Source organism: Conger conger, chromosome 15, assembly GCF_963514075.1.
Source record: "Conger conger chromosome 15, fConCon1.1, whole genome shotgun sequence".
Taxonomy (NCBI): Eukaryota; Metazoa; Chordata; class Actinopteri; order Anguilliformes; family Congridae; genus Conger; species Conger conger.
Window position 1 is genome coordinate 16296832 of NC_083774.1, and position 19658 is coordinate 16316489.

Consider the following 19658-nt stretch of genomic DNA (forward strand, 5'->3'; position numbering starts at 1 on the left):
GACTGTCATATCCACTCCAGGGCACATGCACATGAGGCATTTTTAAACCACTTGCTACATATTTCTCAGGTGAATGAACTCTATTAGTGTCCCCATTAGCGTCATATATTTAGTCTCCCTGTGACAGCGAAGGGAACAGGGTTTATCAGCATATCAGTCACAGAGGCCAGTTTCCCAGTGAAATATGAAGACCTTCAAATTCAGCCATGCAAAAAAAAAGAATAGTCCAGGCTAAGAACACAAAGTTTAAATGAAAGACAATTACAGCAAAAAGGTGAAAATGTTGTTTGGAACTATCATAGTTACCCACCGCAGTGTGAGGAACTGCCTGACCACGCTCTGTAGGGACGACAGCACTGGGGGTCTGATTCTCTGGCAACAAGGAGAGACCTGCTGGAACGAAACACCAAAGCATTTTATTCCCCAGCATGAAAGGAATACTTCCAGCTGGACAGGAGGACAATATCAGAGAGAAATGATAAAAATGCAATAACAGTCTTTAATTGCTTGCAGATAACTACGATTAAAAAATACAGTCAGCAGGTTTTCAGCTTGCTCTAGCTTTCTCCACATTTCACACACCGCATCCAATACATGCTGAAATGAATAATGAGCAGTTCAGTGACACTTCTGGGGAACAGCGGGTCAAGCAATTGGTTTCCCCAGCGATTGCTTTTGTGTGTTTTTTTTTCTCATTTGTATAAAAGGCCAGGGCATACCTAGACTGTAACCTGCATTAGCACCTCGCGCCATGAGCTTAAATGTTCCCTCGTTAGCGCCGCAGAGCCTGCCAACCACCTGGAGCTTTCGACAAGCTCTCCCTCAGAGTCAAGCAGTGTGGCTCACATGACATTGCTCACCCGTTGGGAGATGGCACACGCTCTGTAGATATGGGTGTAGCGTGGTTAGCTCCGCTAGCAAGCATGGTGAAGTGCAGGTAACGCGTTTATTCAACAAATATTTGGACGAGTGAGAGGCTGGCAATTTCTCACCCGTTACATGGGCACTGTCATCCTGGAAGCAATCCTCCTTGCAGGGGAACTTCAGCAACACAGGATGAAGGTGATGACTTAATTGTCGTGAGCGTGGTACCGCATTGGTTGGCATTTCCATTAAAAAAATTCTGAACCTCAATATCTCACCTGTTTCAAAACCAATCGCAATGCCATTTTGTAGGTCTACAACAATGGCAATGGGCTACGCTGCACCATTTCTCTGCCATGGATACACTTAAATTAACTTAAGTTAGTATAAAACATTAAAACATTTTTTGCGCAAAAATAAATAAAATTATAATATCCCGACACAAGACCACTCATTCTGTGGGAAATTCAGAAATATACATGCTTTTAATAATTTAATGACTACATTTTATCAAATTGGAATTTCGACAATTAATTGTCCATATACTTAACATAGGGAGACACAATGCTAACACGAATGAGGCTACTTGAAAGAGGTTAATTAAAATTATTAAACGGACATGAGAATCACGAGACCGTTATGTTCAACTAATGCGGGGATATCATGACGCAGCACTATGTAATCCTGATCACAGCTGCACAGAGTTTAATAAAATAATGAAAATAAAATAAAAAAACATCTGCATCCAAAACATAACATGATGCCAGAACCACGTCACATATTTATTTTGACAAATATAGATTTGTCAGGTGGATCAGAATAACTGTAAGAAGCAGGACTGGGCAGGCCCACTACACAGTGGCATTATTTTTCGTCATGCTGGAGAAACTCCATGTTCCTCTCCACTTTTGGTTTTTGTCACTGTTTACACTGCCACTGTTGCAGATGTATTGAACCTCTCCTTTGGGCTTTTGATCCAGCAGGGTCAGGCTGACCCAAAAGTTTTGAGAGCTGCTGAAAGAGCTCTTCAGCTGATGAATTAGCCCAGTTCTCTTTTTTTACTGCTTTGTGAAGTAAAAAATTGCTACATTCACACCAGAGTCCCCTGGTCTGAGTGGTATGTTATTATTGCTATTTTTCACTTCCTCATCAAATTGGTCTTGGTTCATTGCTTACTTGTTCTGCTTCAGGGATGTTGGGGGGTGTGGGGGTTCTTAATGAAAAAAAGGGACATCAGATGGCACTTGAAACCACATTTACCAAGGTGTATCCGAGCAACCAATAAATTACAAGCCTAGGCTCAAAAGGACAGGTTTTTTTGCGGAGGGAAGAATGCTGACAGTCTTGTCAAAGCCCTGACAGAGGGAGCTTTGCTGACGAAACGTTAGCAAAAAAAAAAAGACTGCATTGAAATGAAGAGTGTGCCACCTCTCTTTTTAACTTTTAGTCTTGTGCAGAAGAACAGAAGAGTCTTAAATACTGCGTTAGGAGAGGACACCCACAGACCACTCTCTCAGTCAGCTGAAGGAAAGAGCTGGGTGAGTATCATCAGCCTGACACTCACATTTCATTTTTATGAAAATCAATTTAATAACAAACTGCATGCCTTCTTTATCTTCTGAGAAATTGCTGCCATTTTTACAGTTCTGTACCAATTTTTGTTTGGTTCTTGTTGCTCCTGTCATACATACTGAATGCCACATATCATGCCATATTGGCTTCATAATTAGCTGTCATTATACATATTAATAATAATAATAATTACAAGGCCAGGAGAGCCTCGTTTAGCCGGACCCTGATGTAGCAGTGGGGGAGTATATGTGGCAGAAACTACAGGTGTTTACCCATGTCTGTCAGGGCAGAAATGGACCCTCTCTCATTTTTGTATAATGAAAATATACAACATTATATTGGTGATATCTGCTTCCCCAAGAAACCAGAAAATGTTAAATATATTATTCTCTCATTTATAGGGAATATTTACTTTCTTCATTGAGGCATTTCCATCTCAGAATGTTAGAAAATGTTTTTTGGCTTATAGAGCGTGAGATTGTGGATTTGTGGTGCTTGTAAGCAAGCCAATACCACATATAGTTCCAAACGATCAAGCTGCCAATACTAGGAATGTCTGCATAAATAACTCTGATTTAGGAATGATTACGTTTGTTAGGGGCTTTCATTTTGGGGTAATGAATGGGAATAAATACTGTGAGGTGTTGGATCAGCGAAACACCGGTCTTTCCGTGGATATGTCTGTGACAACTGCACTGATTACAAGCAATTCTCCTGTTGTGTCCAAACCTTCACTCTTCAGCTGTTTGTGTAATTATATACACTCATTAGGTATTTATTATTATTTTATTTTGACTGATTAAGTCCTCTGCTGCTAGCCTATCCTACTGAAAGGTTTGACACGTTGTATATCGTGTACGTGACGATATGAGCTGCAATGATACCCCCAGGTCATTGGCAGTGTACCAGGTTCTAAGGAAACCCCAGTACAACAGTAGATTTGGCAGTGAAGAAGGACTGCTCTGTATTTCCATGCATGAGAGAGGAGTCATCTTCAATCACAACTACTTCGCTAAAGGTACTCTCTTTCTCTCAGCTGAGAATTAAAGCACAAAGAAAATAAAAAAGATATTCCTTCCATAGATATGAGATGTCACATACAATTAACAACACGGTTTTGAAATAATTAATGGTCATGCGATCAAGACTACACAAGACTACACTACAGATTATTTGCAGATATTAACTAACAGAACATAGCAAGTTATTTATAACATATGTCAGTCTTATAGCCCTCTTGGTAACATAAATACGATGACAGTAGATCAGCCATCAGTGTGCTGTTCCTGTGTGAGTGAGGGATCAGTGAAAGATCAGCCATCAGTGTGCTGTTCCGGTGTGAGTGAGGGATCATTTTGACACGTAAGGTGTATTCAGAGATGCTTTTCTGCATATGACTGCGTGATTATTTGTGTTATTGTCACCTTCCTGTCAGATTTGACCAGTCTGGCCCTTCTCCTCAGACCTCTCTCATTAAGAATGCGTTACTGGATGTTTTTGTTCTCTGCAATCTCTAGAGACTGTTGTGTGTGAATATCCCAGGAGATCAGCAGTTTCTGAGATGCTCAAACTACCCTGTCTGGCACCAACAATCCTCAAAGTCAAAGATTTTTTCCCCATTCTGATGGTTGATGTGAACATTAACTGAAGCTCCTGACCCGTATCTGCATGATTTTATGCATTGCACTGCTGCCACACAACTGGCTGATTAGATAATCGCATGAATAAGTAGGTATTCAGGTGTTCCTAATAAAGTACTCAATGTGAACTGAATTCTCTGAATTTAACTAATAATGTTACATAAAAACGTATGCTTTTTTCAGTCTCATGTTACCAAACATTAGTGATTTGATCAAACCTTCACCTCAAGATCCAGATGGTAAATGGTCAATGGTCTACATTTATCTTGCTCAGAGACACTTTTTTTTTTTTTGATGAGCAGAGGTGGGTAACGTTAGCTAGCTTAGGTATCTGCCTACTGCTTAAGCGGGGTGGTAGCCAACTAAGCTAACTGAGAAAACTATAGCTACCCAGGTAACATGGAATCTAAACTAGCGAACTATAGAAGATAAGGATCAGCTGATGTTATATCTGTTATCATTTTATCTGCTTACCAAGCTACCTGTGGGCTACCAGATAACTTCCAGCTATTCATAGCTCAGCATCGTATAATACCTGCAGTGTTCGAATGAAAAGACTGCTATGTCATTTTAACTAAGAGGCTGATATGTTTAACTGCAGTCTGAAGTGTTGTATGACTTGCTTGCTTTCGTCGAGCTAGCATGAACTTGAAGTGTAAGCTGACTGGCATAGCTGTTTGTTCTGCCATCTTGTGACAGCTTGCCGAGTGTTCCACACCAGACCGCAGCTACTGCGTCAGGTACCACACGCATGTACATTTCAACAAGGTGCATCAGTCATTTGGTAATAGAAACATACAATTCTAACCCGGCCCTATGGGTCCGGCAATGCCAATAGCCAATAGCAATAGCAATAATAATAATAATAATAATAATAATAATACAAATTATAACATTTCAAATTATGATAAAAATATTTTTATTCTAATTAAAAAAACAATTCTAATGCATAGGCCAGGGAAGATTTTGTGCACTCAGAAACTGGCATACAAGCAAAGAGGACTAAAGAAAACCAGCATAAAAGGAATTCTTGCAACTGCGCAGGAGGACAATATCAGAGAGAAATGATAAAAATGCAATAACAGTGTTTAATTACTTGCAGATAACTACTATTAAAAAATGTAGTGAGCAGGTGTTCACCTTGCTCTAGATTTCTCCACATTTCACACACCGCATTGAATGCATTAAAGCCATGTTCCTGGAAGATGAATAAAGAGCAGTGTGGTTAGACAGCTGCAGAAACAGAGGGTCAAGAGGTCACGCAGGGGGAAAAAACTAATATTGGATGTGTTTTGGTTACTGGTTTCACATAGTGTGCCAATTTTTTTCTTGCAGAAAGATACTCAAGGACAAGAATCGGACAGGGCTGGAAAAAGCAAGGTTAGTCCAGTTTGTTTAAAACTTTCTCCTTTGTTTTGACTTTTGAATCTCCCTGGCCTGTCTATTAACCACGCGAGACGGTGTGTATATATACGGAGAGGACGGTGTGGTCGCCCCCCTCCCCTGCGCTCAGTCCAGCTGAGAGCCGGTCGCACGGTGATCACGGCCTCCCAGCGTCCACTTCCTCACGCGGCGTTCACCATGAAGCAGGTGCACCTGGAGGAGATCCTGATGGAGGTGCTCATCAGGGCTCCGCGCAACGCCACGGACATCGCCGGGAGCGCCGTGTCCGGGGCCACGGCCGCTCTGCTGCTCCTGCTCTTCCTGCTCCTGCTGGCCTGGAGGCGCTCGGACACGTCCCCCGTGCCAGGTCTGTGAGTCTCGCCCAGCTGCGGCCCGGTGTTTTTCCACTGTCGGCGCTATGAGCGTGCGCAGCATTTGCCTAAATATTTTTATTTTATTTTATTTTCAAAACATGCGTTTTTTTTGCAAGAATAAGACATCTCAGTGCCGGAAATGCCTGTTCAGATGTAACTGTTGCTCACTGTGTTGTCACTGGACAGCTGACCAGCTGCAGGCTAGAATAATGCGCGTGATACAGGCTGGGAAACAGGCGCATCTCTGCATTTTTCGTGAATCACTTTGAAAACACTGTTTAAAAAGTGCTATATAATAATAATAATAATTACAAATGAGTAGTTGTAGTAGTAGTTGTAGTTGTCCTTGTAGTTGTAGTATTATGTTTTTTTTTCTTATTGGCTGTATTTAAGCTCCTGATCCACCTGATGCCATGTTATCTTAGTTTTTATCTGACTACACATGACATGTTACATAATTTCAATCAGTTAATGCATGTTAAACAATGTAATTGCTAATATTCCCGTTAAATGCAAAAAAAGAAAATGAAAAAAATCCATCAGTGAAAATTACCAATTTTGCGAATTGTTAGACCTACATTCATTTTCAGCCTTGATCCCGGTTGCATCACTGTTCTGCGCACCTGTGCCACACACACATATGCAATGCAGAGTTAATCTTTAATGGACTTTAATGGTGACTATAAGGCATGCTGTTGTCCCTTATCTGGGTCTGACCCGGTTTCTGTGTTTCGTGTTCCTGCCGCACTAGGACCCCCGTTCTGCCTGGGCGTCGGCCCCCTGCTCTCCTACTTCAGATTCATCTGGACCGGCATCGGCACCGCCAGCAACTACTACAACGAGCGATATGGCGACATCGTCCGAGTGTGGATAAACGGGGAGGAGACGGTGATCTTAAGCAGGCAAGCGCTGTTGCCTATCAACACCTGTACCTTACAGCGCAAACGCACCACAAACACTGTTGCTTATCAACACCTGTACCTTACAGCGCAAACGCACCACAAACACTGTCACTTATCAACACCTGTACCTTACAGCGCAAACGCACCACAAACACTGTCGCCTATCAACACCTGTACCTTACAGCGCAAACGCACCACAAACACTGTTGCTTATCAACACCTGTACCTTACAGCGCAAACGCACCACAAACACTGTCGCTTATCAACACCTGTACCTTACAGTGCAAACGCACCACAAACACGTTTCTTCATGTCAGTGACAGCAAAAAAAAGAAAAGAAATTGCCAGCGTGCTGCAGGTGTGCAATACAATGTTAAAAAGTGAACTTTGAAAAGAGATTACACTGTATGACGAATGGGCTATGATTCATCATTAATAAAAGTGAGTTAAGCCATATTAATTTCAAAAGGCTCAATTATAGTAGTTATGTAATTAGTATATAGCATTCCGTAGAAGGTGTGATCTGTAATGATTCCCCCAGGTCATCGGCAGTGTACCAGGTCCTAAGGAAACCGCAATACATCAGTAGATTTGGCAGTGAACAGGGACTGCGCTGTATTGGCATGCATGAGAGAGGAGTCATCTTCAACAACAACATAGACCTCTGGAGGAAATTGCGCACCTACTTCACCAAAGGTACTCTTTTTCTCTCGGGCGAGAATTAAAGCACAAAGAAAATAAAAAGATATTCCTTCCATAAATATGAGATGTCACATAAAATTACATATAATTAATGGTCATTCCTGTGTGAGTGAGGGATCAGTGAAAAGATCAGCCATCAGCGTGCTGTTCCTGTGTGAGTGAGGGATCAGTGAAAAGATCAGCCATCAGCGTGCTGTTCCTGTGTCAGCTCTCACAGGGCCCGGGCTGCAGGGCACGGTGGCCATCTGTGTCAGCTCCACAGATGGGCACCTGGACCAGCTGCAGGACTACACCACCCCTGCGGGACAGGTGGACATCCTGAGCCTGCTACGCAGCACCATCGTGGACATCTCCAACAGGATGTTCCTCAGGGTGCCCCTCAACGGTCAGCCCCCCCCGCCCCCGTGATGTCACCTCTACGCTCAGACACAGCCCTGCTTCTGTAGACACGTAGCCTGTGTTACACAGCTGCATCATTGCATCATGTCTCTGTATTGTGTACAGAGTAAGACGGTCTGTGTTATACTGCTACAACCCCGACTCTGTAACTCAGTTTCAGTGAAATTCAGTAGTCTGATTCTGTAATTCAGTTTCAGGTACATACTGTAGTCCATGTTACACCACTACAACCCTGCTTCTGTAACTCAGTTACAGTTATATAGTCTGTTGTCCATTGCCCACTGCATATTGAGAGCAGCGTTAAGCAAGGGTCATTTGATAATGGACACTTGGATAATTTGAATATTAACACAATTATACCCTCATTCCTAGAGATCCCAGTAGCCTCTGTCATAATTTAGGTCAGCATTGTTAAATCATGATTTAAATTGTCCTTTCTGGCCTCTTAAGCCAATCAATGACTAATATTCTTTTCAGTTCACTGCCAGGCATGATTGTCATTGTTGTTCTGTGTTTTTGTCTTTCAGAAAAGGAGCTGCTGGTTAAAATTCAGAAGTATTTTGAAACCTGGCAGTCAGTACTGATCAGGCCAGACTTCATGTTCAAATTTGAGTGGATGTACAGAGAACACAAGGAAGCAGTGTAAGTCTCTCCTGCACATCAGTTATAGCTATGCAATATGCACACACACACACACACACACACACACACATACCTTCACGCTCATTCACGCACACACACCATATACACAGTTTTAACAAAAAGGTCATGTTTGGGGAAATGTTTTTTTGGGGGTTATTTTTTATTTAGTTTTGCCTTACATATGCCTTGATTCAATGCACAGTTCACAGTTAGATGCAAGGATACCTTCACCATAGTGGAAGGCCTTTAATCCAGCATTTTTTCCTGAACTTGTCCTTTTTGTTATTTCTTCAGCCAGGGGCTGCAGGACGAGATGGAAATACTGGTGGAGAAGAAACGCAAAGCTCTCCAGGAGGCAGAGAAGCTGGACCAGACTGACTTTGCCACTGATTTAATATTCGCTCAGGTGAGGCATAACCAGCGCATGGCTGTTAGACTGGGATGGTGAGGCTATCTGATCCTCAACATGCACATTGCCCGAACAGTCAAATCAAACAGTTTGCTATCAAACAACCGTTCTTACCTCCTGAGCTAATGTAGCGTGTCTCTCACAGAACCACGGCGAGCTGTCGGCAGACAACGTGCGGCAGTGCATACTGGAGATGATCATTGCCGCCCCGGACACCATGTCTATCAGCCTGTTCTTCATGATCATGCTGCTCAAACAGCACCCAGAGGTGGAGCGGGAGATCCTCAAGGAGCTGGACACGGTGATCGGTGAGTGCCACCTGCTGGACATCTGCGGCAAGTGCCCCCGCCCGCCACAGGAAACGTGTGACATCGCAGAACACGACACCAACCAGCCTCTCATAACAATTATCCCACTCATCAGAGTGATGCAGCCTCAGTCCCTGCAGTGACTCCAGAGTAAAAACCATCACCTTAACTGATCCGGCATCTATTAAAAGTGTTTTCAGCAATGCTAACACGGAGCAGTGCAAGCACAGTGTTAAAAACTGTCTGATTTAAACCAATGAAATGGACTCAAGACTTGATATAATGACATACTGCTGTCTGCTTTAAAATACCCTGTTGATGGAGCGATTGTTTCCTGTGTTGATTTCAGAAGGTATGAGGTTTCAAGGAAATGCTAAACAATGAAACGGTTACATGTGTGAACATTTTGTATTAATCGGTGCCATTATATTTCGGTCTGTACTGTCATGTAGCCATTGCCAGCTCTTTATATAACAAATCCATATTTCCGTCAAAACAGGCTTCCATCAAAATAAGAGATGGAACTTGGTGAGGAACTCCTCTTAACATCTGAAAAATGCATTCACAGGGGACAGGAAGGTGGACAACAGCAACATACAGCACCTAAGCACCATGGAGAGCTTCATTAACGAGTCCCTGCGCTATCATCCAGTGGTGGATTTCACCATGAGGAAATCCTTAGAGGACGATGTCATCGAAGGCTACAAGGTTTCCAAGGGAACCAACATTATCCTGAATGTGGGGCGTATGCACAAAAGTGAATTCTTCACCAAGCCCAATGAATTCAGAATAGAGAACTTTGAAAAAAACGTAAGTGGCTTTATCTTATTGTTATGAGTATTTGAACAATTTATCCATGTTTCCTCCTAGCTGTGCGTGCTGTCATAACTGTGCTGTAGGGGCTGACTCGTAACTGTGTTGTGTGTACTGTTGTAACTGTGCTGTGTGTGTCGTTGTAACTGTGCTGTGTGCTGTTGTAACTGTGCTGTGTGTGCTGTTGTAACTGCTGTGTGTGCTGTTGTAACTGCTGTGCATGCTGTTGTAACTGCTGTGTGTGTGCTGTTGTAACTGTGCTGTGTGTGCTGTCGTAACTGTGCTGTGTGCTGTTGTAACTGCTGTGCATGCTGTTGTAACTGCTGTGTGTGCTGTTGTAAGTGTGTTGTGTGTGCTGTTGTAACTGCTGTGTGTGCTGTTGCAACTGTGCTGTGTGTGCTGTCGTAACTGGGTGGTGTGTGCTGTCGTCCGTTAGGTGCCCAACCGCTTCTTCCAGCCTTTCGGCTCCGGGCCGCGCTCATGTGTGGGAAAGCACATCTCCATGGTGATGATGAAAGCCATTTTGGCAACGCTGTTGTCACGGTATACTGTTAGCCCCTGCAACGGCCGCACCCTCAGCAACATCCGCCAAACCAACAACATGTCGCAACAGATAGTAGAGGATAACAGCAATATCTCCATGATGTTCACACCCAGATGCACACAGTAAAGACAGAGTATGGCTCGCATTGCTTCTGTTCATCCATGTTGTAGCAAAAATTGTTTTGTTATTTGACATTTTTATATTGTACAGTTTCGTTTTTAATGTTTAAGTGTAGAAATGCTACCTTGATATTGTTTTTTTATATTTTGTGGTTGGCTATTTGAGTAACCTTTTGGCTTCGCAGGCACTAAAATGCTTAATCTGTTTAAACATTTTGGAGTATCACAGACAGACTGATATAATAGCACTTTGTTCCTACCTGTAACCCAAAAGTAAAACAATTATTGACAGTAAAACGACTCCTTTCCTTCATTTGGTTTCAGTTAAAAACTTAAAGTTTATGTTGATTTTTTTCCTGTTAATTATGCACTAAAAATAAATGTAATACAGTCAGTCGATAATTAAAATCAATGTAAAAGAGATCGAACAATATAACTAACTTGATATAATATGAACGTTTTTTACATTTCCGTATTATACACACTGCTCAGCACACTTAAGGGACACATCAGATCTTGATGAGTGATTTATCCACGTTGAAAATCTGGAATAAAGTGAGGTCAGTGAGCCCCTGGACAGTCTGTGGTGGTTCTTGGCGCTGTCGGATGCACCGATACATAACGTTCCATAGGTGCTCAATTGGATTTCGGTCAGGGGAACGTGAGGGCCAGTCAATGGCATCAATGCCTTCCTCATCCAGGAACTGCCTACACACTCTGGCCGCATGAGGCCGGGCACTGTCCTTCACCAGGAGGAACCCAGGGCCCACAGCACCAGCATAAGGTCTGACAATCGGTCTGAGGATTTCATCAGGGTACCGTTGGCTATGACATGGAGGTCTGTGCGATCCTCCAAGGATATGCCTCCCCAGACCATCACTGACCCACCGCCAAACCGGTCATGCTGGATGATGTTACAGGTAGCATAACGTTCACCACTGTGTCTTCAGACTCTTTCACGCCTGTCACATGTGCTCAGTGTGAACCTGCTCTCATCTGTGAAGAGAACAGGGCGCCAATGGTGGACCTGCTAATTCTGGTGGTCTCTCGCAAATGCCAATCGAGCTGCACGGTGCCGGGCTGTGAGCACAGGTCCCACTAGAGGAGGTCGGGCCCTCATGCCACCCTCATGGAGCCAGTTTCTGACAGTTTGGTCAGAAACATGCACATCAGTAGCCTGCTGGAGGTCATTTAGGGCTCTGGCAGTGCTCCTTCTGTTCTTTCTCACACAAAGGAGCAGCTACCGGTCCTGCTGCTGGGTTGATGCCTTTCTACGGCCCTGTCCATCTCTATGACGGCAGGTCTCCTGGTATTTCCTCCATGCTCTTGAGACTGTGCTGGGAGACGCAGCAAACCTTCTTGCGACCGCAAGTATGGATGTGCCATCCTGGAGGAGCAGGAATACCTGTGCAACCAGATTGGGCTGCAGGTACCGCCTCATGCTACCAGTAGTGACAAGGACACTAGCAGAACACAAAACAAGGAAGAATCAGTCAGGAAGGATGAGGAGAGAGGAATTGTCTGTGGCCACCACATGCAAAACCATGACCTTTTTGGGAGTTGTCTTGCTTTTGCATCTCCATTGCACCTGTTGTCACTTTCATTTGCACCAAAGCAGGTGAAATTGATTCACCATCACTTGTGCTTCCTAAATGGACAGATTGATATCCCTGAAGTTTAACTGACTCGGTGTTACACTGTGATGATTAAGTGTCTTGCATATGCATAGATGTATAAAAGCACAGCCACATAGATGCATATGAAATAGTCGTAATATTGCACGTTCAGATCCTGGATTAGGCAACAGAGGGCGCCAGAGCACACAGGAGAACATTAGCCTGAATACTGTAGCACAACCAGGCTGTGACACATACATGTCATGCATTACTGGGAGTGGCAGTGTTGGCCAGAAATGATAGATATGTATGTGTGTGTGCGTGTGTGTGTGTGTGTGTGTGTGTGTGCGCGTGTGTGTGTGTGCATTACCAAACCCCCACCCCATAGGACAATAATGTCAGACGCCCTCGAACCTGTAACCACAACAGACTGTCAGTACCAACACATGCAAATTCACCACCACCATCACTCAAATCCAAATCCAAACTTTGGCTTGCTGATGTAACTTGGTTAGCTATATTTTCACCCTCAACAGCATCCTGGGGGCAGACAATCTCGCATTGTAATTTCATGCCTGCATTTTTGCTAATCAATCAATCAAAAAAATGTCAAAAGAGAACAGCCTTGTATACTGAAAAGGCGGCCCTGGCTCCCAGCAGATTTGGGGTTCTGGTTAGTGCGATTGTCTCAGGCAGGAGACCAGGGTTCAAGGTTTGAACTGTTGAACTGAAAAAATTTCGGAATCAATTCTGGATTAAAAACCCTAAGACCATGTGAAATACAATCAAATGTGCCCCTCTGAGACAGTATTTAGCTGACAAAAACGTCCTTTCAGAGTCTGGAAAAGTACTGGCCACCAAACCCACAGAGCCGCTCGTATTCCCAATACATTTCCAGTGAAGTAAGCGCTTCCATGATGGCTCCGCTGTGCAGATTTCCCATGAACATCCAGGACTCGAACCTGGCCTGGGCCCGCCGGGGGCTGGTCTACTGCTCAGATGGAATCTCCTGGTTGGCGTGTGATCCCCGGTCCCACTGCCCCGCTGCTGCAGAAGTCAAGCCCCTCGGCCACGGCCGATGCCCCAGATAAGGATATAAAGCGCATAGCTTGTATCTCCCTGTAGGAAATGTGTTGCATTCTGGGATGCTTGGGGCAATAAAAAAAATTGGGGGTTGGCGGGGGGGATGGTCGCAACAGAGCGATTCATTTGTAACATCCGGCAGGTCCAAGACAGTCAAACCCCAGATGCACATGTCAGAATGCTGTTATCGTACTATAGACATAACTAGGTTCTATGACTATTTTGTCATCTGATAGGTGGTGACAGGGAAAGCTCATCGCTATGGAGAAGATGAAAGCTATCCTGGCGACGCTATTGTCATGGTACACACTGAAAGGTCACGGTGCATAACCACCACCCCGGCCAGGATATATGCATGCTCCTCACAGTTTTCCTAGCAGTCAAGTAAAAAAAAATTCTGATAAATATGTTTTTCAACAATACCGTACACACGGAACAATTGTCCGAGATCCACAAAATCTGACTGCTTTTGAGAAATGGCCAGACCAGGCGGGAAGTGTGAGAAAAGGAGTGACAGGATAATGCATTAAAAGAATGACTCATACCATAGCACATGCCGCTTGTACCGCCGTCACCCATTGGCTATAGAATGCTTTTAAAAGGCCACAATATTACAGGGATTAACTTACAGCGCTGTTACAGAGAACACCGCCTGGAGACATGGTAATATTGACAGATGAATGACAAGTCTTTAAAAAGGAATAAATTAAACAAATAAAATAATAAAAATTCTGACAATAATTAAAGCGGTTAATTAGTTAACTCACCTCACCTAGTTTCTTGTGTCTATAAATAGTTTGCTGATGTTCGGGCGAAAACAAAAACCAGCGCACCTTGCAGCTCTCCTCTGTGTTGTGCTCTAAGAATGCACGACCAGCCCACAGTCAAGTGTGATATACTGAGGAGAGTAAACCATCATCACCATCATCACCATCAGAACACACAGGAACAGCAGGAAACACCAGGCAGAGGAAACACCAATTCTGCTGCGCAGGATTTTTCATGGGTGTGCAGGATCCATGTTGATAATGACTCTTCTATCGCAGGAATAGCTATCAAAGTCCTGCTAAATCACAAGGGTCTGGAACCTGAACATCCTTTAGATGGGGGTGGCCTGTAGCGTAGTGGTTAAGGTACATGACTGGGACCCGCAAGGTCGGTGGCTCGATCCCCAGTGTAGCCACAATTGTCTCCTACTTAGTCTAATTAACTGTACGTCGCTCTGGATAAAAGTGTCTGCCAAATGCCATTAATGTAATGTGTTAATGTTTGTTTTCTTTGTTTGTGATACAAGGAAGTGAGGGAGAAACATGAGTATTTGTGGCATGTTCTCCTATCTTAATTACGACCTTGTAGTCGGCATGGATCACAGACACTGGTGAAAGTTTACAATTACGTTTTTGCCTCGATCTGTAGCTATGGAAAATACACGTTTTATAAACACACATAGCCTGGTTGTCAATAATAAAATAAAGGCATTTTATTCATAATTCACAATAAATGTATATACTTTAGGGCCTTAAGCTGTTTCTCTGTTGGGAACACATTTTGCCTGCCTCTGTATTTTCACCTCTAAGTTGGTAATGGTTATTTATTTTGGTGTGCCGGGTCACTCTGACCCTCAGTCACTTTCAGTGAGAGAGGATGTAAGAGGTGATCATATTGCTTACATATATTGGGGGATCAAGTGTTGATCCTCTCTGTATGAAACGCGGCGGCTTGGCGGTAACAGGCTCTGATTACACACGGCCCGGCGTTCGTAAGTGAGCGGAGGATGGCTCCCGTCAGAGTCCCGGAGGGATTACAGTTTGGCGAACTCCCTCGTTGCCACATCCTCGTCTCTCAGCCGCAGGGATTTCCCATGATGCTTCGCTGCTGCTCCATCAAGGTTTCTTAGGAGCTAATTTCGGAAACGTTGCCAGCCTTATCTTACATTGCTGCCTGTAGCCGCTTGAGCGCTTAATGACTTGCATCTTACTCCGAGTCCCATTCGGGTCACTGAACCCTTCAGCTGATTGATAACTCTCTCCACAACTATGGAAAGCCTAGCCTGACAGTTTGACCCATAACTATGGAGCACTTCTGTCTGACTCTATTAGGGGTGCACAGAATATCTCCAGATGCAAGTCAGCTTTAAAGACATATTTCTATACAGAATTTGAGTATATTAGTATAATAAGAATATTTTATATTTTTATTGCTTAGGTTTTCACAGTTCCTTTCTGGATTTTTACATTTCACACAAGCTCTTCACATCTGTATATTAAATGCATAATATTATTATGTTATACTGTGTTATTGTAAAGCACATTGAACCTGTGGCCCAAAAAAAGCATTCGCATGCATTAGTTAACCTTTGTTTAACAGATATTTGCGAATAAGCATCATGTGCAACTGAACGGAATCAGTAACCCAAGCAAAAATGCCTGAGTGAGAACGGACAGGAGGAACAGCTACTGACTCTGAAGCAAAGAAACCAGCATCCAGCGGCAGCTAAAGGAAAACGCAATATCTGAATTGTCAAATAGTGTGTGTTCCTTTATAAAGTTGCGTGAAACCAGGCTGGGACAGTATCACAGTGAAACACAGGGCTCCTGTGCTGAGAACACCAGCCTGAGGAGGACAACGATGAGAATGAGGATGAGATTGAACAGGACGAGAATGACGAAGGCAACGTCGACATGATCATGTCCCGTTTCATCTCTCTCAGCAAACACCACAGAAACACAGCGCTGTGCAATTAAGCTTTTGATAAACATTTTCAAATGCCATTCCCTGCGAACCTAAATTAATGGAATTAGTGGAATTTTCCAGAATTTTATAGAAGGAAGAATTAGGGGCTTTGACAGATGACGCTGGCCTCTGATGTTATATTTATAACCTAGCAGTGTCATAAACGCCATACGCCACATCATTTGTTTAGCTTTGGCTGGATTCTCTCTGGGAAAGATCAGTATGTTGTTATTGTCACAGTACATACTAGTGTAAACAGTCATGGAAAACTACAAAGGGTCTTTAAAAAAAATAAAAAATAAAACATAAAACATAAAAAATGAAGCAGCAGAATGATCTGGAACATTCTTCCACCGAACCAGATCCAAGGGAAAACAAAACGCAACATTTCTATAACCCTTTACGCTCATCAAAGAGCACAAAGCTTTTCCACGGAACCTAGCGGCTGTGAATACCGATGAGTTCACAGGAAACCCTACGGTAATCTCATACGATGTGTCCAAACAGACTCCCATATCCCTGCTGTCTGCAGGAGAATCCCATAGTACCATGCCTGTGTACAGTATAACCTGCAGTCGGGCGTTGTGACAGTAACCTCTGCGGTGGTTTTGTTAATCCGGACAAAAAAACTGCCGTGTCTATTTTACAGGGTAGAGCAGCAGGAGAACCATTGTACAAAGAAGCTACATTCTCGGTTCACACTCAGTTAATTACCGATGACACCCTGCCTACCTGCGCGTCATTTTCGAATCGCAGGTTTGTAATTATCGCCTACTATATGCTCTGCTTATTTATACACACAGCACCACCTCAGTCCGCTGTGAATTAATTGTCTCCTTCCTGAAAAGCTCGAACAGGAAGTGTAGCAAGAAGCATCCTCTTTCAAATAAAAATGAAACGGTCACGCTGCTCTGCAACCTGGAAAACAATGAAGCCCAGACATTGAATAATCACCGCGGCAGCTAATTGAAACGGGGCAAGTGTTTATCTTTACCGAAACACGTACAATTCTGTCCGCTGCAAAGCAAACAAAAGCGAACAAAAACAAATGAGCTGTATTCATGTTTAATAGAAAATGATACTGTTAAAATTAGAACAAGGACATGAAAGCAATTTTTCTAGTACTCACACAAGGGAAAGTGAAAATTCATTATTAACCAGGCCCAACTGTGAAAGAACTGTGTCATGTGGCTGTTAAACTAGGTTCATTGATGATGAAATCAAAGACCTCTGCAATAGAGACTCATCACGTATGATACAGGTCTGGAGATATCTGGGCTGGGACATTTCTGTGCAGCTTAATCGGCAAGTATTGGCAAACAAAGTACCCTCCAAAACTGAGCAGAACCATCTGAGCAGAACCAAACTTATCAGAAGGAGGGGAAGGGGTTTAAAAATGTCCTGATTGAAAAAGTTTGGAACCACTGCCCCTAACAAAGATGAGTAAAAAAGGCGGGTTCATTTATAGCTAATAAGCCACACTCTGTTTAAAATGTAACTATTGTATTTTATACTAATACAGCTGTTCCTTTGGGCTGAATTGCTCAACAATTGACACAACAATCTCAGATTCTTCACAGATATGTGTTGGCAACCAATGGCACACAGTCACCTACCACACTGTGCATCAGGCCAAACCACAGAGGGGAACCACAGCTGTGCTCAAAATGGCTGTGTCTGCGTGCAGACTGCCGTTAACTCCACACGGCTGGCGGCAGTCTTTGGCTGGCATTAACAGAGACGCTGTGCCCAGTAATTAGCATGGCATTAAAATGCGCTCTAAGCTTGTATGCTATATATACAGCTGTAATTCCATCATGGATCACTCGATGTAGATGTAAATGGCCACAAATTAAAGCTGACAGTTCACTCATGTTCCCCGTTTCATTCCAAATCCACAGGAGTACAGAGCCAGCACAACAAGGATTGTAACACTCTCCAAATGTGTGTGTGTGAGAGAGAGAGAGAGAGAGAGAGAGAGAGTGAGTGTGTGTGTGTGTGTGTGTGGGCTCTCGCTGTATATCCATTATCTGTAGCTTGGAGATTAGATACAGATGAATACTTTGGCTACTTCTGGTGAACATAAAAAGCCACACACTGGGATGGCTGTGTGTAAAAGCAGTTTCCAGGCACTGACTCAGTCAGTACACTTCTGAGACTCCTTTGGTCTTCTTCTTGGCAGAGACCATCAGCTCTTCCAGCCTGTACTGGAAAGGCATCAACTCATGAGTCACTGAACATCAAAGGACTGCTTTCAACCCCCTTCTTCAGGAGAAGAAAAGGCAATCGGCAAGCATTATGCTCCACTGTCGACAGGAGCAAACCTGGATGCAGTGCTACCCTGGTGTAAAAACCCAACTACCAACTGTTTCAAAACATAGAGCTAGTCAAACCATTACTGAGCTGGTCTGACAGCTCCATACCTAAACCTAGTCAAAACCTTTTCAAAACCTAGCTTGAGCCGTTTTTTTCAGCAGAGTGAAAGAGACTTTGGACAAGAGAAGTGGGCACAAAGAGGTGACACCTCATCGTGAGGGTAGTAACGACATCGCACTAGGGACGAGAAGAAGGAGACGGCACCCTGCCGATTCAGGGATGAAATCGTAGAAAACAGAGAGCAACGTGCTGTCACACCCTTCAGCAAAGGCACTTTCAGCACAATATCTGACTGTATTAATGGATAACCTGTCAGTAAGTGGTGAGGTAATGTACTAAATATGAGGGAATAGGTACAGTTTCTCATGACCGCTTCCTTGCTCCCCGTACAAACATGCGGTAGACCAGCAGCCTGCCGCTCTCAGCACCTGCAGCACAGACGGGTTTACACTGTCAACACAGGCTAACGAGCAGCAGCGCCGCCAAAACCGACCAGCAACATTATACCATCAAATGTCCCCTGGAGAACAAGCTCCTCCACCAGACTCTTTAGGGTGCCAAGCTGAGTGAATGGCACCTCCGCTCCACTGTGCCCTGGTGAGAACAGAACACGCAATTATCTATTAAAAATCTATTAAAACCAGCTGAAGCCCCTGTCCTGTCTGTCCGCCTGATACACCAACACTCACCGGACCGGACCGTACAGCTACAGCTAGCAAAATGAACCCTGTAAATGTGTGTGTGTGTGAAGCCATTCATAAAGAATTCTCAATAGTAGCTTCCTCTAAAATCTGGGGCCGCTAGTAATGTTTTTTTTCTGCTTTGAAACTAAACTAAACTACTTGACCTAGATCTAAATATGTTTCCTAAGTCTGTTACCTGTCTGTAAAAACATAAATCATTTTAAACAGCTCTGTAGTGACAAGGGGCAAGGGTCAGTGTGCGCAGACGTTCAGAGTTCAGACCCATGAGAGCTGGTGGCCCGGAGAGGCACTCACGTGAGTTCCAGTCAGGGAGGCAGTTTTACAGCCACACACACCAGGATATCACCCCCACTGTGGAGAGAGAACACAACCTGGGAGACTGAGCCGTCACACCAGAGAGAGAGAGAGAGAGAGAGAGAGAGAGAGGGAGTGTGAGTGGGAGAGAGAGAGAGTGTGAGAGGGAGAGGGAGAGAGA

General features: G+C 43.8%; 2 protein-coding genes across 5 annotated transcripts in view; one reads left to right on the forward strand and one right to left on the reverse strand.

The window, feature by feature from the left end:
• ap4e1 (adaptor related protein complex 4 subunit epsilon 1) overlaps positions 1–19658 on the reverse strand; it is a 59654-nt gene that overhangs the window by 3807 nt on the left and 36189 nt on the right. Inside the window, exon 22 of the mRNA XM_061222194.1 lies at positions 311–393. Coding sequence (XP_061078178.1) covers positions 311–393 — 83 coding nt within the window. The remainder of the gene's footprint in view (positions 1–310; positions 394–19658) is intronic.
• On the forward strand, positions 2176–10968 carry LOC133112139 (aromatase). 4 transcript variants are annotated; one of them, XM_061222852.1, is made up of 12 exons: positions 2271–2402; positions 3327–3454; positions 5412–5456; positions 5664–5826; positions 6585–6735; positions 7277–7431; positions 7646–7822; positions 8364–8478; positions 8773–8884; positions 9033–9195; positions 9764–10005; positions 10445–10968. In XM_061222852.1, the coding sequence occupies exons 2-12, from the start codon at positions 3413–3415 to the stop codon at positions 10676–10678; spliced, it is 1599 nt and encodes a 532-aa protein (XP_061078836.1). In that variant the 5' UTR covers positions 2271–2402; positions 3327–3412; the 3' UTR covers positions 10679–10968. The 4 variants fall into 4 exon arrangements, with proteins under 4 accessions (XP_061078834.1, XP_061078835.1, XP_061078836.1 ...); XM_061222853.1 differs by having other exon boundaries at positions 5667–5826; XM_061222850.1 differs by lacking the exon at positions 3327–3454 and having other exon boundaries at positions 2176–2402.

Bases quoted from the DNA above. Each gene is read 5' to 3' on its own strand.
- LOC133112139 (XM_061222850.1), top strand. From the start codon at position 2,277: ATGAAGAGTGTGCCACCTCTCTTTTTAACTTTTAGTCTTGTGCAGAAG. The intron at 7,823-8,363 runs GTCAGCCCCCCC...TTTGTCTTTCAG, and splicing joins CCTCAGGGTGCCCCTCAACG to AAAAGGAGCTGCTGGTTAAA. The intron at 10,006-10,444 runs GTAAGTGGCTTT...GTCGTCCGTTAG, and splicing joins TAGAGAACTTTGAAAAAAAC to GTGCCCAACCGCTTCTTCCA.